The 25911-nt window shown below is 40.8% G+C and overlaps 1 protein-coding gene across 1 annotated transcript in view; it reads left to right on the top strand.

Moving 5' to 3' along the window:
- Positions 1-25207, top strand: part of MOXD1 (monooxygenase DBH like 1) — a 101380-nt gene extending 76173 nt beyond the window's left edge. Inside the window, exons 7-12 of the mRNA XM_056563316.1 lie at positions 2059-2225; positions 7512-7703; positions 10563-10622; positions 14352-14494; positions 23015-23183; positions 25035-25207. Coding sequence (XP_056419291.1) covers positions 2059-2225; positions 7512-7703; positions 10563-10622; positions 14352-14494; positions 23015-23183; positions 25035-25190 — 887 coding nt within the window. The 3' untranslated portion in view covers positions 25191-25207. The remainder of the gene's footprint in view (positions 1-2058; positions 2226-7511; positions 7704-10562; positions 10623-14351; positions 14495-23014; positions 23184-25034) is intronic.
- Positions 25208-25911: the final 704 nt, after the last annotated feature.

Genomic DNA, 25911 nt, shown 5'->3' with positions numbered 1-25911 from the left:
AGCTCAGACCCTGGGAGTTACAGAATAGGGTGGCATTGAGGCATTCAGAGTTATCCTATCCAGATGAAATAAAACCAAAACCTAACTTTATCTCATCATTTTCGAGAAATAACTAAACACATAAATCAGATAGGATAACAGAGAAAGAAAAAGGCAAATATTTCAGCTATATCAACAAATAATAATTGTGGAACCGGGATCCACGACGGTGAGATAATCAGGAGCAGGGATCTTAGTGAGGAGGGTCAGGTCTTGCCCTTCTGCCTCTGAGGCAAGGGTGCAGGCGGCGCAATGTCCATTCTGCGATCAGGTATTTTTGGAGGGAGGTGACAGCTGTTGAAGTCAGGAAGTGGCATCTGGGGTAACGTGAAGGTGGCAAGAAACAAGGGAAGATCCCTAGGGTGTCGGAGGATAGCAGTTGTAGAGCCATGCCTGGTGATGAGTGAGAAGGGATAACCCCATCTATAAACAATCTTGGCATTCTGCAGGATTTGTAACAGGGGTCTCAAGGAAACCCAAAGGTGTAGAGTACGTAAGAGTTGTAAAGTTGTATCACAGCACCATTATAAGTCAGGTTCTTGAGATCTTGGCGTCTTTGTCAATGTAATGATGGACTCTGCAAATCACATCACAAGATTTCTTTGGATCAGGGTTTGTCGGACGTTTTTTGTAGGACTTCATTAAAGATCCTTTGCACCACACTTGAGAGGTCTTGTGAAGCGTCGGATTCTGGAAGTCCTTTGGTGCAGATATTGTTCCGGCTGTTACAATTATCTATATCAACTAGGTGATCAATGGTTGATGCTTGGGAGGATTGTAGGATCATGGTGGCCCATCTAAGCTCTTCCATTTGGGAAGTCCCAGTAGTATGAAAAAGTTCCAGGTCTTGAACTTTTTCATTTAGTTGTTTGACCTCTGCCTTCACAGGATCTAGATCTCGTCACCAAGCCGATTTAAGGTCAGTGGCTAAAGAGAGCATATGCACAGGTTGATGTGTATGCGCTGGGTCGTGAGGTTAGCACATGTGAGCAGTGACTAGGCTCTGACTCTCCTCTGTGTGAATTCTCTGATGAGGAATAGCCAGAGTGGGAGCAATCCAGGGCTTGCCTCCTCAGCGTGGTCCTGAATAACTTCTTTTTTGCGGGGGGGGGGGGGGGGCTTGCACCTCAATAGGTCGGCGGCCCAGAGTCCATTGAGATAGATTTTGTAACTGGAATAGTTGAGGAGGAGGATAGCATGGGTAACTGTGGGGAGGCATACAGTAATTGGTTGCCAATGGCTTGGCTAGGAATAGGAGCAGATGAGAAGCTCTGTGGAATAGGAGGCAAAGGGTTAAGGTCAGGTACAGGCTGAGAGACAAAAGAGGAGAGTTGCTGGGGTGTGTGGTAGGGGGATGAGGAGAGATGATGGCCCTCCATACTGTTAATGGCGGCAGCCGGCAGTGGGATCGAGTCTCTCTCTGAACGCTGGTGCCGAGGGGAGGAGGTACCTGCTTGCTTTCGGGGAGACCGCGGTGTGGCTATAACTCCCAGGATTGGGAACACTCAGGTCGGCGTGTCTCTCAGTGATTCTTTGCTGCAGCGCTTACTTTCACTAGCGCGCATTGCCTGTGAGGAGGAGACTGGAGCCTTCTGTGCCGGAGGAGGATGAGGCAGCTGCGGCCTCGCTGTGGCTGGTTCATCCTGCCGCTGCAAGGCTTGAAAATATGCCTAGATGGCGTGAGATAAGGTGAGGGGTCCCGCTGGAGCTTTAGTCTTCTTTTTAGAATGGTGTCTGCTCCCCATAATAGATTAATTGTGCCCTTAATAGATGCAGCCCTCCAGGATCTCTAGAGATGTACAGCCATCTTCTAGCGTGCCAAGCCACGCCCCCCAAAGTTATTCTCTTTACAATCCAATGGTTCTATAATGTTTTATCTGTCTATAGTTTATTTTAATTGAGTATGCTGTATATATTGCTTTTAACTGCTTGTGTTGTGCTTTAATTTAGGATAATGGATATTTAATGTTATATCAGTGGAATTCCAATGTCTAAAATGTATCTCTCTTTTCACTGTAGGATTATTTGACAATTCTGGAATTAAACTGTATTACACCCCTCATACAAGAAAATATGATGCTGGTGTTTTAGAGGCAGGCATTTGGGTCAGCCTATTTCACATGATCCCACCAGGTATGCCTGCATTCAGCTCCCAAGGACACTGCACTATGGAATGTTTGGAAGAGGTGTGTGTAGTGACTGTCATTTTATTCTTTAAACAGTCGGCAAGTCTGCAAATTATGATGTGTTGTATGCATTGCATAAGTAAATGATAGCGGTTTATACCTGTTTATTACCTGTTTATACCTGATACCTATTTATGATTAACTGTTTACATTACCATGCCAGGTATAGCATATGTAGATGGTAAAGAATATGTTATTTCTATTATTATTTATTTTATAGAGCACTTGGTTCCAGGGCCCTGTAAATATAATAAGGGTTTAAAGGGGTACTCTGGTGAAAACCTTTTTTCTTTTAAATCAACTGGTGGCAGAAAGTTAAACATATTTGTAAATTACTTCTATTAAAAAAATCTTAAACCTTCCTGTACTTATTAGCTGCTGAATACTACAGAGGAAATTATTTTCTTTTTGGAATGCTCTCTGATGACATCACGAGCACAGTTCTCTCTGCTGACGTTATAATAATAATAACTCTATATTTATTGTTGTCCTTAGTGGGATTTGAACCCAATTCCCCAGCACTGCAAGGCAGCAGTGCTAACCACTGAGCCACCATGCTGCCCTTAGCATACATCTGCTATGCATCTGCTATGCATCTGCTATGCATCTGCTATGCATGGTTTCTAAAATGGACAGAGATATCAGCAGAGAGCACTGTGCTCGTGATGTCATCAGTGTTCCAAAAAGAAAGGAATTTCCTCTGTAGCATTCAGCAGCTAATAAGTACTGGAAGGATTAAGATTTTTTAATAGAAGTAATTTACAAATATGTTTAACTTTCTGCCACCAGTTGATTTAAAACAAAAAAGGTTTTCACGGAGTACCCCTTTAAATACATTACACAAACACAAGAACAATGAACTCTTCAGCAAGCTTTCTATGACCCTTGGGCTACGTACTTAACTTTGTTTTATTAACAATTGAATTCCTTTGGAATGTGAAGTGCTGCCTGGGTCATTGCCACTGGCAAGGGCCCAACCAGATTTGGGTGTCCCTCATCTATTGGCTACATAGCTGCAATATGGTCTTCCTCTAAACTGTACCCTCAAATGTATGCTATACCCACCTAATGACATTAGACATGTATTTATAGCACAAAAACTATTCAAATAATCAATTAGGATATGCATTCATTTTAATGTATTTCTTTCCATTACTTTTATTAATATTTTATCTATTAATAATATACCTGATGTATGACATATCAACATATGTTCCCGCATGCACCACAGCAAGTAAGCCACCAAATTTCAGCACTGCATAAAATACCATTCTCTTGCAATGGCTTGGCCTAAGAACACACACTACTTTGTAATCCAAGCATGAAACATCAGAATACAATACACCATCCTGCAACTTAGGTCGCATTGACACAGGTACAAAATAGGCCTGCATTTTTGTGTCTGTATTATGGCCTGGCCTATCTGCAGTCTGAGGAATAGTGTTGAGCTGCATAGGCCATATTCGAATTTGCGATATTTCATGAATATATGGACGAATATTCGTCATATATTCGCTAAATTCGCATATTCGTAATATTTGCGGTTTATTTTCGCATATGCGAAAAATCGCATATGCGAAAATTTGCATATGCATAAAATAGCATAAACAAAAATTTGTATACGAAAATTAGCATATGCAAATGTTCACAAATGCGAAAATTCGTACGCCAGTCTCACACAGTAGTATTAGAGCCTTCTTTACACCACACAAGCTGGAAGCAGAGAGGGATGATCAATGTGATGTGTACTGTGAAAAAAAAAAAAATGAATATTCGTAATTGCGAATATATAGTGCTATATTCGGGTATATTCGCGAATTCGCGAATATGCGATATTCGCGAATATAATTCTCATTGCAAATATTCGCGAGCAACACTACTGAGGAATTGAACTGACAGCTGTCTGTTCAGGTTATCATACCCAGTGGCGTTCCAAGGGGGGGGGGGGCGGCCCCCCCCGGGTGCCGCTCACAAGGGGGGTGCCAGGTGCGGACTGACCTGCCGCCACCACTACTGAGGATCCGGGACACTCGTCCCAGATCCCCAGCAGACAGCGCTACATTCTCCTGTATGCGCGATACACGCACATACAGGAGAAGGCGTCCCCTCTGTGTGAGCCGCATCTGCAGCTTACACAGAGGAGACGTGACCTCCACCCCCACGCAGCACGCAGTACCGGCGCCGGTGACGTCACTCATCTGGTGCCTGTACTGTGGAGGGGAGAAGATGCGGGCCTTGCAGCTGAGGAGATCGCTGCGTGGGATATCAGGTGAGCATCCTTTTTTTTTTTGCTCTGCCTATACCTACAGGGAAGGGGGGGGGGAGGGAGGGGGGTGCTCTGCATATACCTATAGGGAAGGGGGGAGAGGGGGGGTACTATTGGTTGCTAGGGATGTCATTGATAACCTCGGACAAGTGTATTTGCATCATTCAAGTGAAAAGAAGGAATATGCGAATATTCACATATGCGAATATACGCATATGCGAATATTCACATATGTGAATATGCGCATATGCAAATATTCACGTCTGCGAATATCCACATATGCAGGGAAAAAGAATATTCGCAATTTCGAATATGTAGCGAATATATTCGCAATATTTGTGAATTTGCTAATTTGCGGTATTCACAATAAAAATTCGAAATGCGAATCTTGGCGCCCCAACACTATTGATTGGCAGCTAGTGAAAATGTATGGTACATTTCACTATCTCACAAAAAGAGAAAGTCCCAAAAAAGTAACTTTCCTAAAATGAATGCTCTCAAATTTCTTTTCAGATTACTGTGAAGAAACACAACAGGAAACCTGTTCCATCATGTTCCTAGTCAACCAGTGATTTACAATAACCCTTCAGGGCATATCAAACCATGAACCCCAGTGTCACATCAGACAGACCTAGCAACTTCAACCAGAATAATAATCCTGCAGTCCTCAAATCCATGGTGATCCCAAATCTATTGAACCCTGTAATGGTATTCAACAACTGTAATGATAACCAATTTAAAGGGGTACTACCATGCTGACAACTTATCCCCTATCTAAAGGATAGGGGATAAGTTGCCTGATCACGCAGGGTCTCGCCGCCGGGGACCCCCGTGATCTCGCACACAGCACCCCGCTCTCATAACATCGCTCCGGGTCTGATGACTGCCAATCACGATCACCGGCCTCGTCATCAGACCCGGAGCGGATGTTCGCTCCGGGGCCTGATGAGAGCGGGGTGCTGCGTGTGAGATTACGGGGGTCCCCATCGGTGGGATCCCGCGTGATCAGGCAACTTATCCCCTATGCTTTAGATAGGGGATAAGTTGTCAGCACGGTAGTACCCCTTTAACAGAACCCCATCCTGTTCATTTCATCACAAAAGTCATTCCCTCCATATTACTGAACAAGTGTTCCAGGTAGGACACCTGACTGATCAAATCTTTAAAGATATTGCCATCCAGAGACCAGGTTCCTCAGATTACTGGACAAGATACCCCAATTCTGCTTCATCAGATCGGCAGTATGTTCAGCAGGCAAAAAAAAAAAAAACATACTTGTAATTTCATGAGAAACTCAATTTCCCCACTTTCACTGGGAGGGTTCACATTGATGTTTCTGTGATCTCACTATTGTGAACCCTCCTCCCGGTGTCCTGCTCATAATATACCACTGTTTGCAGTCATCAGAGAATGAGAGGGTGTGTTGCTTCACTAGCTAGTTTCCCAGCACAATGAATGGTTGACTTTCTGTGCCCACACTTTCCCAGACAGTACAACACTCCCCTCCCTGTCAGTAGCATTTCTGAGTGCCCAAGTTCAGCTTTTAGGGGTTATCTAGTATTAGAAAAACTGAGCTGATTTCTGTTAAAAAAATTAAAAAAATAAAACAGTACCACTTTTGTCCTCAGGTTGTATGTGCTCAGTTCGATTGAACTATGACTTCCCCATAACACATCAGGAACAAGTAACCAGAAATAGGCAAGGAACTCAAGATAGGAACATGGAATGAACAGAAAACATGGATAGGCCAAGGCAAAACTTACTCCATAGGCCTCACAGGGTGTCAGACCCTGTATTCCTTTAAAGGCTAAAATTTCTGCCATGCTACACAAAAAGAGAAAAAAAGCTAAGCAAGAGGGAGCAGGACCAGACTTAACCCCACACTGGAATCTTCTGAGGCCTCAATTGGAAATTCATTTTTATACCACCCATCAGCCACCAGCAGGTCCCTGCACATACATAGCAGGAGTCGTAGGGGTCCTCAGAAAAAAAAAAAGCTGAAACAGCAACCTATGCCAATATAGGCCTGAGTGGCTACAGAGAACTCAGTATCTGTGCTTATCCCCCGCAATAATGAAGCAAAACATTTCTCCAGCCAGGCTACTTCATGGTGGGCAGCAGTCTCCCAGAGCCAGCCGATAAAGGTCTTTGCATCTTTCAGTCCGACTGTAGAGACTATAAGAACCTTAGAGACACCTCCTGCTTCCAAGTTGGGATGTTACAGGAATGGGTAACTGCTTTTAAAAATTTGAGTTAATAAATGAATGAACCTGTATTTGTTTTACGGGGCTAGAACATTCAAACCCCCCTATCGGCCTCACATGGCTGTCGTTCACAACACTCGAGTTGTCCTCACCCCACTATTCCATTTTTCAGGTTCAATCTCAATTCCTTTCTTCTAGGTATGACCCCTTTTAGGCCTACCTATACGGTTCAGCCAAGGCACACCTCAGGCAACATCACTGCTCTTCATACATACACATGTTTACACAACCACAATTCTTATTATATCCTCTATCCATGCTTTCAACCTCTCACCGTCTAGATTCCATTTACTTTGTTTAATACCAATCAAATACTAAACACAGGTAAATAAGGAAATCTACAATAAAAGAAGCATTGTGTAGTGTTGTGTATAATCGTCCTTACTGCAACATCCATCCAGTTTATTCACTGCAGTGAACAATGAAGTCAATGGGATATTTTTTTTTTTTTTGGTTTGTGGCCTAACCAGGAAGTTTCTCCTTAAATAGACCAGATGTGAAATCAATGAGATGAAAGTAAGTTCTTCCTGAACAATAAGGGATGTGTTCTTGCAAAGATAAATGTCACTAAAATATTTGGAGAATCTGTTGTTATGAAAAAAACAAATGTGGCTTGTCCCAGCTTTGCCTTGAGTGCATTTAGGCAGGAAAATGTAAGTAAGCTGAATGGTGTAGGAGACTGATAAATATATGTCAAATAATAAAATAATACATGGTTTTATTATTGTTATTATTATTATGTTTAATTGTTTTCAGGCTCTGAATCATGAACAACCAGATGGAATCCATGTATTTGCTGTCCTTCTTCATTCCCACCAAGCTGGCCAAGTTCTCCGTACACGTCACTTCAGGAAAGGGGAAGAACAGAAGTTACTTGCATATGATAATGAGTATGACTTCAATTTCCAGGAGTTCCAGTATCTAGAAGAAGAACGAACCATTCTCCCTGTAAGTTTATCATCTGTTAGTCTGGATATGGAGTGGCAGTTGTCTTCTTAGGTCACTTTCAGGCAGCTGTAATATTGGTGCAGTTTATCCTCTCTATTAACTTGTTAACTACCATGTGCCATTAACGGGGTGTGGTGCGGGCTGCCGACTCGAGCCTGCATCATACCAGCCGGCCCCCAGCTGATTCCTGTAGCCGGGGGCTGGCGTTAATAGCCAACATGCAGCGATCGCCGCAGCCGGCTATTAACCCTTTAGATCACCGCGGTAAAAGCTAACAGCTGCGTGTAAAGGTGCCTTTATCCTGTCCCTGGTGGTCCAATGGGGTGGATCGCTCCATCACAGCGCGATCAAGGGGGGGGGGGGCATGCTGAGGTGCCAGAGGGCTTACCTCTCCTTCCATGCCGGCTCCAGCGCTGAGAATGATAAAGCCTGGCAGGACCAGGCTCTATCAATCAAGTGCAGAGCACACAGATCAATGTGGTTTTATGGAACCACATTGATCTGTTCGAGGAATCAAATGATTCCTCCTAAAAGTCCCCTAAGGGGACTAAAAGTGTAAAAAAAAAATTTAAAAGTTTAAAAACGCACACATTAACCCCTTTTTTATTAAAAGTTTAAATCACCCCAATTTTCCCAAATTCCATATAATAAAACATATAAATATAATAAAAATAAACATATGTGGTATCACTGCGTGCATATATGTCCAAACTATAAAAATGTATCATTAATTAAACCGCACGGTCAATGGCGTATGCGCAAAAAATTCTAAAGTCCAAAATAGTGTATTTGGTCACTTTTCATAATATAAAAAAATAAAAAAAAAGCAATCAAAAAGTTTGATCAAAACAAAAATGGTACCAATAAAAACTTCAGATCACGGCACAAAATATGAGCCAAACAATTTTAAAAAATCAAACCTATATAAGTTGGGTATCATTTTAATTGTATGAACCTACAGAATAAAGATTAAGTGTCATTTTTACCAAAAAATTTACTGCGTAGAAACAGAAGCCCTCAAAATTTACAAAATGGCGTTTTTTTCTTCAATTTTGTTGTACAATGTTTTTTTTCCATTTTGCCGTAGATTTTTGGGTAAAATTACTGATGTCATTACAAAGTAGAATTGGTGGCGCAAAAAAAAAGCCATCATATGATTTTTAGGTGCAAAATTGAAAGGGTTATGATTTTTAAAAGGTGAGGAGAAAAAAACAAAAGTGCAAAAAAAAGGAAAAAAGCTTGGTCTTTAAGGGGTTAAAAGCCACAAAACCAATAGCTCCTGTGATTTTTCTATGGTTCTTTGGTGATCTAAGTTTGGTTCAGTTGAACCACAGGTCCAGATGATGTGACCACATTGTACACATTAGTTGACATTTAAATGTGTATTTCGGGCACAGAAATTGTTTTAGAGTGAACTTGTGGGACATTCAAAATAAAAAATGGAACTATAGTCACTGCTTTACCATTTATTGGCAGCGTGCATTTCCAGTTGGGATGAAACAAGGAACACCCGAGATCAGCTTTTTTTTTTTTTTTTTACTTCGGAAGCACCCTACTACAAACATTTTGATTGTCTAAAACAATACTTTTTTTTTATTCCACTATAATAACATATCTAAATTTGTATACAGCAAGTGAAGGGCCTGCTGGAGACCTGGTACCCTATAACTGCCCCTAGTTCACCTTGTCTAGGGATGGCCCTTATTAATTCATATTTACATAAATATCTAAAGGAGTATATAGAAATTCTTGTATTCGGGCTTGTTTGTTGCATGCATGATGATAGCGACTGTATTCTGTAAGTCTGTTTATAGTGGTAACAGTAAGACATTACAGACATTATAATACTGGTAGGAAGAGGCGTGGGTATCCCTCTTCTCATGAAAACGTAAGCATGAGCCCAGTGTATTCTTTGTGATGTATTTGAACAAAAAAAGTCCAATACATATGTGCAACTTGTCCTATTAACCATAAAGGTTTGAAGGTACAGTATTTATTATTCCAAGGGCAGCATGTTATACTTTTTTAGGTGTTTACTAGGTTCTGTGCAAGAATGGTTGCAGAATGTAGGGAACAGAAGTCAAATGATGGTTACAAACACATATTGGGAAATTATAAACAAGCACTTTAATGCCGTAATCTCATTTCAACTGGTGCCAGGAAGTAATATAGGTTTGTAAATTGTGTCTTAACCCTTTCCCTACTTATCAGCTGCTGTAAGCTCCACAGAAGGAAGTTGTGTAGTTATTTTCAGTCTGATCACTATGCTTTCTGCTGCCACCTCTGTCTGTGTCAGGAACTGTCCAGGGCAGTTAATCTGAAAACATTTTTATTCTCACGGAGTACCCTTATAAGGCCCTATGTTGCTAAACAAATGGACAAACTTTTTAAATCTGTTTATCATAAATTTTTACAGCTTTGGAAAAGTCAGTTTGTTTATATACTGTGTGCGCAGACAACCATTTTCCTAAGACTTACATAGAGCACATTTATTTAGCAAATAGGGATGCAAATTTTCTGCAATTTTACAGACACATTTAAAAAAAAAAAAAGAAAATGTGCCTGAAAATAGTAATTGAGAAAGTCAATGAGAAACACTCTGATAATAAGATGGAGACTGGCTATAAGTCTAATATTCTGTTTTAACAATTTTAATTGTCTTCTAATTCTAGTGTTATTCTCCACAAACGTTTATTTTATTATCAGAAGTGTATATTACTAAGAAAGTGTATGAAATAATAACACTAGATTTGAAAAACATTTATAAAATACAGTATATAAATTTCAGCAGCAAACACAAAAATTCAATGATAAGGGATAGTACTTTTTTAATAAATATGTTTTCTATGTTTTTTCCAGGGTGACCATTTAATTACTGAATGTCAGTACAACACAAAAGGCAGATCTACTATGACATGGGTAAGAAAATGCAATGTATTTTATTATCCTCCACTCTCTTTAACCCCTTTCTACATGGACTTAATGGTGGGTTATCTTGCCTCCTGCCTACGACAATCACCTGGACCCCTACTTGGTCACTTGGTGCCTTGCCATGGGATCTTCTGGCCCACTGGATTAGTTGCTACTCATACTGCTTATATAGCTTCTGTAAACTGAAGTGCATATAGGGTGAAAACCTAAAGGGTACGTAGACTCCAATTCTTGAAGATGACCCAAAACTGTTAAATAGCAAAGTGGGTCCACATTTGTTGCTTTGTTACTATACCATAGAAGTCACTGAGTTAGGTCCAGACTATAGATTCATATGTGGCTGGTATATAAAAACTCAGGTAAGATCATAGGAATCTGTATAAGAATGGGGATGTATATAATAATAATGATAATTATAAAGGTATAGTAGCTTAATTATCCACCATTTTAAAAAGGACAAGGCAATTACAGGCATGAAATGTATGCACAATATGGACCATAGTTAATGCTGGACTCCCATTATGTTAGAGTACATACAATGTGGGACACTGCCTGTACCACTAGAACACAATTGGTCTAGTGTGACTGTTATTGTTTTTTCTGCCCCAGATGTACTGTAATCCAATCCAGGCTATCAGTATACTGGGATATAGTGTGGATGAACGGCTGTAAAATAAGGGGTTACTCACTGAAATGAAATTCTTAGGTGCAGAGTCATGCTTGTTAATCATTTTATCCTTAATGCGCCCCAACGTGCATTGGAGGCGGGGAGCTGGCTGGCTGAGCTCCCCTGCCTCATCTACATTCACTGTAGCGATGCTTCAGACACGCTCACTTCCTCCCACAGGCTGTCATGTCCTAATGATGTGAAAGGGCAGAATTTGAATAATCAAGCCAGAGGCGGGCCGTGGAGTTAATATAGATGAGGCAGGGGAGCTTGGCCAGCCGGCTCCCTGCCTCCAATGTATGCTGGGGCGCAGTAAGAATAAAATGATTTACAAGCATAACTCTGCACCTAAGAAATGGATTTCAGTGAGTAACCCCTTATTTTACAGCTGTTCACCCACAGGTTAAGTGCGGGTGAACTAGCTGTCAGGTTCTCTTTAAGATCAGTGTGCCTACTATAGTGACAATTCAGCTCTTTATTTGCATAACAGATTATACATAAAAAGGTTTTTAGATTATATTAAGTTATTCTTAATATGTGTCCAATGATCCCATGTTTGAAATGTCCCAGAACCCCTGGACATAGTTTTAACCCTAGACTAATCTACATGGATTTGAGATTGTCATACTTTAATATTCACTATCATAATTTTAACCGCAAGCAAATTAAATTCTGTCATTCAAGCATGAAAAAACTAACCGCTTCCTTGGTATTACAGTCCTAAATATAATCAACTACAGCTACAGTACAATCCATTGTCAAAACATCATTCATAAAGCCTCTAGCAAGAATTATGGAACCTCCAGTCCTAGAGGATGTTCACCAAGCTCTTATACTTCATAGCAAATACATAAATCACAGATATGACACACAAAAATGTTTAATAGCTAAGCATTCTGGCTTCACGAAACAAACCTCTAACAAATAATTTTTTATTTATTTAATAGCATTTACCATATTTATCGGCATATAACATGCATTTTTTGGGCTAAAATTTTTAGTCTATCTGCATGTTATACGCCAATAAACTGTTTCTGGCCCAGCAGAAGCCTCTGCAGTTAAATGATTTAAAGCTTCTGTGGGGCCAGAGTCCCGCTGCTGCTGCCCGATTCCCTCCCCATCCCTGGTTTCATAGTTACGTGTCCTGGGGACGGCGCTCCTTCATGCTTGGTGGCGTACTGTGCTGTTACCGGCGGCGTCCTGTACTGTTACCAGTGGCATCCTGCGCTGTTACCGGCGGCTTCCTGAGCTGTCACTGTGCACTGCACAATTACACAATGAACTATAAAACCGGGGATGGGGGAGGGAATCGGGCAGCGGCGGCGGGAATCTGGCCCCACAGAAGCCACTGCAGTTCATTGATTTAAAGCGCCCCCTTTAAATCATTGAACTGCAGCAGCTTCTGTGGGGCCAGAAACTGTTTATCGGGGTATACACAAACACACGCGCACCCTCATTTTAACAAGGATATTTGGGTAAAAAACCTTTCTTACCCAAATTTCCTTGGAAAAATTAGGGTGCGTGTTACAGGCCGGTGCGTGGTATACCTTGATAAATATGGTATTTTACAAGATCGAGTGGAGGAAATAACTATGAAGGAGATTTATCAAGCTCCATAGTAGATTTTTTTTTGCTTAAAAAAGTTGTATGTACTTGCGCACATGTGACTTTTCTATACATGCTGCGACTTTTTGATTTTTGCTTATTCCAAAGCACATTTCTGAAATCTGCTCAGATAGTATATATTTTTTTTTACTTTGCAGTGGTCATGTATTTATCAAATGTGATAGTTTCTATTTCTGAAGAAAAAAAGTTGCATCTCCATTTTATAATCGCATATGTATTCCAGGTCCAACCTGGCTTACAGAAAGTGCATGCGTCAGCAGAAAAGGACATTAACACCCACTTTAACAACTGTTCTTGTTCTGCATCATGAAACAAAGATACTACATCAATGTTAATTATAGAAATAAATTATTATATAACTAATAACTCTATAAATTTTAAGGTTGAAAATACACACTGCACACCTTGTTCATTTTAGGACACGTACATGCTGGCGTACCCACTACATTTTAAAATGAATGTTGTGTTAAAATAGAATAAGGCACAAAATAATTGTGTAAGAATTTTTGCAGACTATGTAAATAATCCATTTATGACACAAACATTTTCTTTAAAAAAACAGAAACATCCGTAGTAATACAGCTTCATGCACATTTTGGGGTGGGTAACGTAACAAGCCGTTTTTTTTTTTGTTGCTTCACTATTGTTTATGTGCATGTTGGTGCTGCTCTGTCTTCCTTCCTGACATAAACTCCAGCCTCAGTGCAGCGATGCAAGACTCCGCCCACCAACATAACAAAAAGGGAGCTCAAAATTAAACAAAAAAGCCTCCAGAGTACGGATATTCATGGTGCGGCATAGTATGTTTTAATATTTTTTAATTTCTGAGGAGGGTGGGTGGGTTGTTGTAGGATAGTTGGAATGCAGCTATTTAGTGCCAAGCATGGTGTCACCCGATGCGGTACGCCCCCTCTCCCCGTCACTCTCTAGTAATGCTACAGGTAATAAAGGGTAGAACTTCGGCTAATAACATAAGGGAAAACTTTTCTGCTTTAAAAAATGCTTTTTTAAGCGGGTTTCCCGGGTTTTGCTTACGCATGATTTATTTATCAAGGTCGTGCTACTATTTGATAAATTGGTCGCATGTAAGTAAAAGTAAGTTAAAAAAATTTGTCATATAAAAGCCATACATTTGAAAAGAATGATACATTTCCTTCTATGTTATCTCTTCATTTTGAGAAAAAAAAAATCTCAAGTAATAATTTGGTGCTTCTCCTTTTATTTTTTTTTAAGCTGGTTCCAACTTTCTAGAAAGACAGATCGGCTTTGCATTATGTTGTCTTTTAAAGGACAGATTTGGTATCTGGTATAAAATAGCAGCATTACAAAATGTATACCTCCTTAAATGTATATACATTCTTTCTTATAACTATACATTTTTTAAATATTTATTTACATTATTGTGCTTGCAAATTAAATTTTAGGGTGGCTTGAGTACAAGAGATGAAATGTGTCTTTCCTATTTAATTTATTATCCAAAAATTAATCTTGCCCGATGTGAAAGCATCCCGGAAGTAAAGGAGCAACTTCAGTTCATTGGAGTGAAGGAAATTTACGAACCAGTCACGTAAGTAAAAACATAAATACATGAAAACAATTCAAATGTATAATAAATAGCGAAAAGAGTCCTAACCATGCCTAAAGGGGTTATCCAGGGTTTAAAAAAAAATTAAAAAAAACAGCACCAAACTTGTCTTCAGGTTGAGAGTGGTACTGCAGCTCAGTTCCATGGAGGTCAATGAAGCAAAGTCGTAATACCACACAACCTAAGAATGGTTGTTCTGTTTTTGGAAGAAATTAGCTCCTGAATAACCTATAAGCTAGAGCATATCTTACTGATTATGCTGCTCAGGGAACATGTAACTTAGCATGGTGTACTACAGATAACACTGTAGTATACATTCATTCACTAAGGGGAATGAACGTATAGATCCTTTCACAACAGCAGACTTTAAGATTTCAAAAAATCACCTACAGAAGTTTATTTGGAAGAGTTCCATGAAATAAGCATTTGACAACCAACAAGCCACAAAGTGTAACACCTAAAGATAAAACATATAATAATAGTTAATAATAGAAATGTGTGATATAGCTCAAAGGAAAAAAAATATGGAAAAAAGCAAGCCATTGTTATATCTGGCAAAAAAGAACTCCTTTCAAGAAAAAACCCGATACCCTCTGTCAAATGGTGTTCAGTAGATGCTAATGTTCCCAGTGTTAAAAGTAAAGGAAATTTGATCCTTGAGGTAAAATTATGTGCATGTGTTTATAGTGCTTTTAACGTTGTGCCATATGTATCATTCAGCTGTGTGTGTTTTTTATGGGATAAGCTGTCCTGTCTGACAAGTTATGTGTTGCTTACACGCTGCATGTGACACAATGTCTGGAATTTTTCCAATTGAAATTGGGATCTTTTAGTGCCATGGGCAAGGGGCTCAGGCTATCTCAGTAGTGCAGAGTGAGGGGAGAAATGTGTATGTACCAGAGAGAGATCAAGAAAATGTGACAGCACATGGCAGTGTCAGGGGTCCAGGCCAGGAGCAATATAAGGTCTAGCATGTGTGCGCTTTATAAAAGCCAAAATTCAGAAACCCCTAGAGTGGGTTAAGGGCCCAAACTACTATACCAACAAAAGACCATGGGCACAAGGCCCCGGGTCAAAACTCTATGTTAATACTCCCACTCCTAAAACTTAGCTTTTATTTAGCCTGTTAATATCTTATAACCAAAATAATTGTAAGTGACTTTAAAAACACTAGCATGTGTGGTGATAAACTTACACTTGTGATCATTGGGTATATACCCTAGATGTGTATAGATCAGTTCACCAGTGGCCTGCAGTATACACGGGATATAGAGCAAACCCCCACCAAATGCTGCTGGTTAAAACACAAACTATGCCCCCCCTCTACATATTTTGTTGCCGTAAGCAACGTCTTCAGGCAACGAAACATAAGAGACAGTATAAGGCTGGGTTCACACTACGGTTTGTAGTTACGGTTCCCGTATACGGCTGGGAGGGGGGGGGAGGGCGAGGCTTAATCGCGGCGCCCGCACTCAGCCGTATTCGGGAACCGTATTTAATGCATGTCTATGAGCCGACCGGAGTGAACCGCAGCCTCCGGTCGGCTGCGTTTCGGCCGTATGCGGTTTCCCGACCGTAGGCAAAAACGCGGTCGACAACGTTTTTGCCTGCGGTCGGGAAACCGCACATGGCCAAAAACTGCGCTTTGTCAGTTTTTCTGGCGTTTTTCCTGGTGTGTGGAAATAGCCAGTTTTGTACCCTGTGGCAGTTTTCTCACTGTCTTCAGGTACCACTCTGTGGGTCGGATGCTGAGTGCCCGGTCCACAGAGTGCAAGGAGATGAGGAGGGATGTAAAGCATCACTACTCACCTCCCCAGGCCTTATAGTATACAGGGGGGCATAGTGTACCAGTTTATACTATACAGGAGTCGGGAATCCTGACAGGACTCCCTGCTCCTATAGCCCTTTTGGGCAGTATACAGTATATACAACTATCTATAGATAGCTGTATATAGTGTATACAGAAGACGTCCACTTACCTCCCTTGCTCCTGTCCCATCCGGGTCCATGTAGCCCTGCCCCTAGTGATGACATAATTAGGGGTGGGGCTACAGACAGGAGCCAGGCTGGTAAGTGTGAGCCTCTGTTCACATTGTCCATTTTGGATAATGGGAACAGACCCTTCTGGCAGTGTCCTCCCAGACAGGGAGACTCCAGCTGTTGCTAAACTACAACTCCCAGCATGCCCAGACAGCCAAAGGCTGTCTGGGCATGCTGGGAATTGTAGTTTAGCAACAATTGTAGGCTCTCTGTTTGGGAAGACATTGCATTATGGGCACTCTTCCCAGCAGAGAGTGCCAAAAATATCCTAACTAATTTCTTTTTTCTTCTTGTTTCAGATCCGTGTATGCAGATGATTACGGCAGATTCGGAGGACTACTGCGGATGAACTGGATTTTTTTCCTTTTAATAAAATGGTTAACGAGCGCTATGGGGTAGTGTTTTTAAAAATAAAATAATTTTTCCAATGTGTAGTCTTTTTTTATTTATTTTTTTATATAGAATTTACAGTCTTAGTAGTGGAAGCTGTCTAATAGACAGAATCCACTACTAAGCCAGGGCTTAGCATTAGCCCCAAAAACAGCTAGTGCTAATCCCCAATTATTACCCCAGTACCCATCACCACAGGGGTGCCGACAAGAGCTAGTACCAACAGGCCCAGAGCATAAAAAATGGCACTCCTGGGCCTAGGCGGTAACAGGTTGGCGTTATTTAGGCTGGGGAGAAGTACCAATGGTTTCCGCCTACCCTGGTAACTTCAGGCTGTTGCTGCTTGGTTGGTATCTGGCTGAGAATAAAAATACGGGAAACCCTATGCATTTTTTTTCTTTGTTTATTTATTTATAAAAAAAAACGCATAGGGTTCCCTGTCTTTTTATTCTCAGACAGATACCAACCAAGCAGCAACAGCCTGACGTTACCAGGGTGGGCGGGGACCATTGTTACTGGCCCTTCACAGGCTAAATAACACCAGCCTGTTACCACCTAGGCCCAGTAGCACCATTTTTGATGCTCTGGGCTTGTTGGTACTGGCTCATCCCAGCACCCCTGTGGCGGTGGGTACCGGGGTAATAATTTGAGGTTAGAGCTAGCTGTTTTTGGGGCTAAAGTTAAGCCCCGGCTTAGTAGGGAATTCCATCTATTAGATAGCTTCCACTTCTAAGACTGAAAATTCTATTTAAAAAAGGCGACACATTGGAATTTTTTTTAAAACACTCCTCCACAGCCCTCGTTAACCATTTTATTAAAAGGAAAAGAAATCCAGTTTATCCACAGTAGTCCTCCGAATCCACCGTAATTCTCTGCATACACAGATCTGAAACGAGAAAAAAAAAATATATTGGTTAGGACATTTTGGGCGCTGCCCGCTGGGGAGAGCACCCATAATACAATGTCTTCCCAAACAGAGAGCCTCCAATTGCTGCAAAACGACAACTACCAGCATGCCCAGACAGCCTTTGGCTGTCTGGACATGCTGGAAGTTGTAGTTTAGCAACAGCTGGAGTCTCCCTATCTGGGTAGACACTGCCAGAAGGGTCTGTTCACATTATACAAAATGTACAATGTGGACAGAGCTTCACACTTACCAGCCTGGCTCCCGTCTGTAGCTCCGCTCCCCTAATGACATCATCACTAGGGGGGGGGCAGAACTACCCGGACCCAGCCGATACTGGAGGGAAGTAAGCGGATTTCGTTTTCTGTATACACTATATACAGCTATCTATAGATAGCTGGATGTAGTGTATACCGCCCAAAGGGTTAACCTACACTGTCCAGCAGTGTAAGTTAACTCTTTCCTTTCTGGGCTTGCAGACAGCTCAGCAAGGGGTGAAGTGAGCCAGCAATATGTATACTGTATACACATTGCAGGTTCACTGTAAGTTCTTGCTGGGCAGTAGATATAGGATGTATATCTACTGCTCAGCATCAGCTGTTCTCCCAGCTCTGTAGTCGTGAGCACAGCTGAGTCCTGAAATTCACATTAGAACAATCACATCAGGTGTCAGGAGGAGTGACAGCTGCTGTGATCTGTCCCTTACTGCAGGTACTACTGCTCACAACATGGAGCACACTTTGCTCCATGCTGGGAGCTGTAGTACCTGCATTAATAGACAGATCGCAGCGAGTGTCACTCCTGACACCCGCTGTGATCCTTCTGTATAATGTATAGATGCGGCCGGCCGCTCTTCTATGGTCCCCTGCACTGACATATACATGCACCTATTCATATTTCCCCCAGAGAGTTGTGATTGGCTGGAGCCATCTGGCCAATCACAGCTCTCTGTGTGAAATATGTATAGGTGTATATACGGTACAGACCAAAAGTTTGGTCACACCTTCTCATTCAAAGAGTTTTCTTTATTTTCATGACTACGAAAATTTTAGATTCACATTGAAGGCATCAAAACTAAGAATGAACACGTGGAATTATAAACATAACAAAAAAGTGTGAAACAACTGAAAATATGTCATATTCTAGGTTCTTTAAAGTTGCCTTTTGCTTTAATTACTGCTTTGCACACTCTTGGCATTCTCTTGATGAGCTTCAAGAGGTAGTCACCTGAAATGGTCTTCCAACAGTATTGAAGGAGTACCCAGAGATGCTTAGTAGTGTTGCTCGCGAATATTTGCAATTTGAATTTTAATCACGAATATGCGTTATTCGCGATTAAAATTCAAATTGTGAATATTGCGAATATAGCACTATATATTCGTAATTACTATGGGGATCTCATGGCATGTAAAACAGTAAGATAAGCAGGACCATCTTGGCAGCCCAGTGGAATGGGAGACCACCACTGGTTCAAGTTCTGGGGTGGGACAGAGTGTTACAGTGTTGTGGTTTAACTTTACTTTCCTGGAAAAGCTGCTGAGTTGCCCATAGCAACCAATCAGATTGCTTCTTTAGTTTTTCACAAGGCCTATGCAAAATGAAAGAAGCGATCTGATAGGTTGCTATGGGCAACTCAGAAACTTTTCCTGGAAAAGTTTCTAAGTTGCCCATAGCAACCAGATTGCGTCCTTCATTTTTCAGAGGCCTTTTCAAAAATGAAAGAAGCAATCTGATTGGTTGCTATGGGCAACTGCACAACTCTTTCTCTACACTGGTTTTGATGAATCTCCCCCATAGAGGGAGAATTATCAAAACCAGTCCAGAGGAAAAGTTTCTGAGTTGCCCATAGCAACCAATCAGATTGCTTCCTTCATTTTGAAAGACACAATCTGATTGGTTGCTATGGACAACTCAGCTGCTTTTCCAGTAAAGTAAAGTTAAACCACAGCACTGTAACACTCTGTCCCACCCCGGGACTCAAACCTGTGGTGGTCTCCCATTCCACTGTGCTGCCGAGACAGTCCTGCTTATCTTACTGTTTTACATGCCATGAGATCCCCATAAACCACAATGGGCCTATTGGGTTCAATGGGCAAAAAAATCACAGAGTTAATGCACTAGTCATAGTTCCCCATACCATTAAAGAAGGGAGGGTTCAATATTCGCGAATATGCGCATATATTTTGTCCATGACGAATATTTGTCCATATATCCGCGAAATATTGCAAATTTGAATATGGCCTATGACGCTCATCACTAATGCTTAGCACTTGTTGGCCCTTTTGCCTTCATTGGGTTCAGGTCTGGTGACTGTGGAGGCCAGGTAATCTGGGGAAGCACCCCATCACTCTCCTTCTTGGTCAAATAGCCCTTACACAGCCTGGAAGTGTGTTTGGGGTCATTGTCAAGTTGAAAAATTAATGATGGTCCAACTAAATGCAAACTGGATGGAATAGCATGCCGCTGCAAGATACTGTAGTAGCCATGCTGGTTCAGTATGCCTTCAATTTTGAATAAATTCCCAACAGTGTCACCAGCAAAGCATCCCCAAACCATCACACCTCCTCCTCCATGCTTCACAGTGGGAACCAGGCATGTAGAGTCCATCCGTTCACCTTTTCTGGGTCGCACAAAGACACGGTGGTTGGAACCAAAGATCTCAAATTTGGACTCATCAGACCAAAGCACAGATTTCCACTGGTCTAATGTCCATTCCTTGTGTTCTTTAGCCCAAACAAGTCTCTTCTGCTTGTTGCCTGTCCTTAGCAGTGGTTTCCTAGCAGATATTCTACCATGAAGGCCTGATTCACACAGTCTCCTCTTAACTTTTGTTCTAGAGATGTGTCTGCTGCTAGAACTCTGTGTGGCATTGACCTGGTCTCTAATCTGAGCTGCTGAGTTTATCCTCCGCAGCAGAGGTGACTCTTGGTCTTCCTTTCTGCATGTGACACAGTTTCTTTGTAGCTCTTGATGGTTTTTTGTGACTGCACTTGGGGACACTTTCCACCTAGAATATTACATATTTTCAGTTGTTTCACACTTTTTTATGTCTATAATTCCACATGTTACTTCATAGTTTTGATGCCTTCAGTGTGAATCTACAATTTTCATAGTCATGAAAATGAAGAAAACTCTTTGAATGAGAAGTTGTGTCCAAACTTTTCGTCTGTACTGTATACGGCAGTGCAGAGACCATAGAAGAGCGGCCGGCCGCATCTATAAATTATACAGAAGGATCGCGATCTTTAAACTAGTACAGGTACTACTACTCCCATCATAGAACAGTGTGTGTTCCATGCTGGGAGTAGTAGTACTACCTAAAAAAAAAAGTGAAAAACACACACACACACTACATTTTTATTATTGTCAGCTACATTTTTAGTGCCCCACCCGCCCACATAAATTGATCCGTTTAAAAATTAAATAAAATTTTGTTTTAAAAAAGATACATTTCGTTAAATACAATTTTTTCCATCACTACTGTATCTTTTTTACTATTTTTTTTTAAATGGTACCCTAAGAAATTTTTATAAAAAAGGTATCTCCATCACTTTTTTTTGGATCGCTAAAGTCCAAAAAAGAATAAAAATGCCAAAGTTAAAACCCACATGATGGTTTTTTTGGCTTCTATGGGAGAAAAACGCCAAGATTTTCCCGAAAAAACGCCTCAACAAGAGGTCGTTTTTAAAAACTGCCAAGGAGCCCAAAAACACCAAAAGGATTAAAAAAAACACCAAACTGAAAAACGCCAAGTGGATATGGCATTTTACAGTTAACTATTGACATTTTTGCCAAAAAAAAAAAAAGTGGAAACCTAGCCTTACTCAAAGGACTATTCAGTAAAAAGCTTGAGCTTGTCTTAAAGTTATGCAACTATCTTGACAATTCTTAGTTATCGGGGGTCTGCTCCAAGCTTTATGAGTAGGGCTCTTGTAAAAATCAATGGTTATATGAATCCTGTAAATACCAAGAGAAATTAGCCAAAAATCTGTCTGCCTAGTCAAAAGGTTAAAACTTGGGCATGGTTGGACCATTCAGCAAGATAATACTTTACATGTATATAAGGCTACACAAAGGATTGCTTTGTGATGGCCCTTCCTGTGTCCAGATTTAAAACAATTTGAAAACCCATAAACTGTAATCCAGCTCTAAGAAAGCAAGATAGACTTACAACCCGATTTTCTTAGTAAATGAGGGCCAATGTGTTACCTGGAAAACCCACACCAAATGATTGACACTGGCCCTCATTTACTAAGAAAATCGGGTTGTAAGTCTATCTTGCTTTCTTACCCGACTGCTTTTTTCCCCTGGTATTTATTATTATGTCGCATTCTGTTTGTCGCACGTGGGTTTTGTTGGTTTTGGTTTCCAACTCCTCTGAGCTGTCGGGAAAAAATCCACAACGATACAACAAATTCGGGTTGGAAACCTTAATAAATACGTGGGAAAGCTCAGAAATGTCGGGTAACGCCCCTTTTTCGGGTTTGGGAGAATCCACATCGGGTCCGTCGGGAAAAAATGTTGCATCGTGTCGCAGACTGGCGCACGATGTCTGCGACATGGCGCAGACAAAGATGCGACAAAAAAACCCGACAAAAGAGGTCGGGTTTAGAATAGTAAATGAGGGCCACTGTCTTATAGCGATCATACTTTTATTTCTGGATAGGGTAGCTTTAGCCCACAAAAAAAAAGAAAAACAATTGCAGCCCTGAAGTGTCAAAAGGAGTGGGCCCCAGGTCTGCTGTTCCCCCACGCCACAACCCCTCTCTGCTGTGAAGCTGTATTTTGCCTTTAGTGATTGATCGTGGTGATCCGCAACAACAACGCATGCACAGGATTACAGTGACGGAAGCAAAGCCCTGTGGGTCTATCAAAAAGGGAGGGGGTGGGGCTTAAAAATGAAAAGGCCATGTGTTTTTTGGTAGATTAAAGCCATGCTGTGCATAGATTAATGATCTAATACATAGATCTAAAACTTAGATTGTCTGACTGGTATTCTTTATTTGAGCACCTTAAGACAGTGTAGGCCTTTGGGTGAGGGCTTTTCATTTGACAGGATCCCTTTTGGGCATTTATTTATTGAGGTGTAGATTTTTGGGATATGGATGTACTTATCTACTGGGTTTATTGTGTAATAATGACTAATTATCAAGTGTTTTGCATTGCAGATCATGGCCCTTTATCATCAAAAGCCCAAAACGATACAACAACCTTACATTTACAGAGGCCATGAATGCATATCAATGGTCCAAGAAGAAAGGAAATTCGTTTAATGAACGAGTAAAACAAATACCAATAAATGTCAGATGTTCTAAACATGAAAGTGGGGAATGGAATGTAAGTAAATGCATTTTCTGTGTCACACACAAAACAGACAGTTGGATGGGAATGGATAATGTACTGCTATCACTAAAAGTAATACAAATAATGTTTGGTATGAACAGATGTGTATCACCATATGAACAGGGGTTGTAGATACTGCAATTCCAATTACAGAATTCCAGCCAAGACCCAACAGAACAAAGGATCTTGGCTGAAGCCTTCCATTCCCATGCCATACAGCCAGTAACTGGGCTCATTGCCTCCACCTATCTAGTCGGGAAGGAACAATGTTTTTATTTTCATGGGAATCTATTTGACGGAGCTAGACAGCTGCGAGCATCTGTTAACTCTAGAAATGTTCCCAGTAAAAGTTCTCCGATCAGGTTGCTGTGCATATTATTAGAAACTGAGGGAACAGGCTATGAACAGGCCTAGGCAATTCTTAAACAAAGGCAGACAGTTGATTCATAACTGAAGCACCATTCCAGAAGCAAGAATAAGATCATTGTGATGTCACAATTAGGAACTGTGATGTCACAAATGGGCATTGTGATTTCACAGTCCAAAATTGTGATGCCACAATGGGGCATTGTGTGCAGCAACTAAGAAGAAAGCCATCCTTGCAGAGTATACTCAATGGTAATTAAAAGGTGAGAGTTGCAGGGAAATAGGGAAGAAATGGAGGTTCTCTGCTGGCAAAAAATGCTGACTAATGGTAGGGTTGCACACAGTCAAATACGCCACGGATGCTCTGTGTGTGAACCTATCCTAACAAGAATGGCTCGAGAAAGTGCTGCACGAAATGGCAGTTGTTTCCATTACTAACAGCAACTCTTCTCTGCTGATATTAAATAAGATATGATGAAAGAATTACATTTTCATTCAAGAAAATGATGAGTGCCCCTTATATTTTTTCTACCATGGTCTACACAATGGGACATCGTGAAGTCACAATCCAAAACTTTGATGTCACATTCAGAATAGGCCGTTGTGATGTCACAATCCAAATTTGTAATGAAACAATTGGGAATTGTGATGCCACATTTGTGCATTGGGATGTCACAATCCAAAAGTGTGATCTCACAGAGAGGCATTATAATGTAACATTTATGAATTGTGATGTCACAATGAGGCATGGTGACATTACAATCGGAAATTGTGACATAACAATAAAGCATTGCGATGTAACAATAAGAATCACAATGGGGCACAAACCAAAACTGTCATGATGGAGCATTGTGATGTCTTATACAAAATTTGATGTCACTCTCTGGAATCTGGGATGTTAGAATGAGGCATTCTGTTGTTACAATAAAAAAGTTATGATGTCACAATACAAATATGTGTCACGGCTGCAGTGCGGAAAGAGTCTCCGTGCAGTGCACAGGTGTCAGAACAACCTCACACTACAGAAAGGAAAGATCGTCATTATTTTTTAACACAACCCATATTGAAAATTTCCTTTATTCTTTAAGATCACATTTTGTGCTTCCCATCAGGCAACATGTTGGTATCCTGTCAAAAGGGATGCTGATATATATGATATATATGCTGATGCTGTATAAACTGATGTGTAGTCAACAGGCCTATAAAAGGGCCAAACATATTCTAATTGTGAATATGTTAGATCCATTTTCCGAATATATGTACATTGCCTGTTTTGGACTGAAAAACATTGTTGATGACAGGAACCAGGAGGAAGAGGAGAGCAGTGGAGACTGGGTGGGCACCAGGGGTGAAGTTGTAGAAAAAAAGTGTGGGAACTCTGCCACATATGGGTTGGTCCTGCAGGATATAATGAATGTTATTATGCTATACAATTCAACTACAATTTAAACTTAATACAAATTTTTGGACTATTCACAGATTCAGGGAATGTTGCTGGCGCCCCCTAAGGTAAAGACGTACACCTCAGAAGCATCAGAATGTGCCTCATTTTCTTCAGTACCATCCTCTGCAATAAATACAACAGTTAGATATCTGCTAATTGTACTGAGCACAGTAATGTATTATACATTATAAATGGCAGACATTGTGTATTTGCACCAGATATGATATTGAAATTCATGTATAATTGCACTTTTGGAAATATGTTTTTTTACAGAAAATATTTTTCTTTCCTGAAAATAGATTGTCTCAGTAAATTGATATGATATGTTGTGAGTAGAGATGAGTAAATTGTTTTGGTACTAAATGGCTTTGTCCCAAAATTCACAAACTGTTTGGATTTTGCAAGCTGCAAATTGGTGGCAGGCATTTTACATATAGGAAAAAGAAAGAGCATAGAAACATAGGTGGCGGCCCGGTGAGCTGTCCCATAATGCTTTGCAGTCAGCCCTTCCTGTTTGAGGGAAAATAGGGGTGAGTGAGGCCTGGGGCACATAAGAAAATGCAATTCTTTTTGATAACACCATGCATCAAATACACTGGCTCCAAATTAAAAGTGAACTCTTCTTTTTGCTGATAGCACTGCGCACCGACTCTTCTAATTAAGTGCCGTCAAAAAAATATTTTTTGCATAAACAGTTGTTTAGGCAGCCCCATATAAAATTCAGCTTGTGTCCCAAAAAAAAAAATTCAACTCTCCTTATTGCTGATATTGGGACTTAAAAAGTGTAAATATAATAATAATAATTCATAAAAATACTTAAAAAAATGTCCTGTCTAGCTGAAGCACCATCTTTGTCCCAGCTAAAGCACAGGCTGGGACAAAGTCCAGGAAGTGAGGGGACTAGAACTCCTC

The sequence above is a fragment of the Hyla sarda genome, chromosome 3 (genome assembly GCF_029499605.1).
Source record: "Hyla sarda isolate aHylSar1 chromosome 3, aHylSar1.hap1, whole genome shotgun sequence".
NCBI classification, from domain to species: Eukaryota; Metazoa; Chordata; class Amphibia; order Anura; family Hylidae; genus Hyla; species Hyla sarda.
Note: the sequence above shows the minus strand (reverse complement) of the source record. Positions and strands in the feature narration are given on the sequence as shown.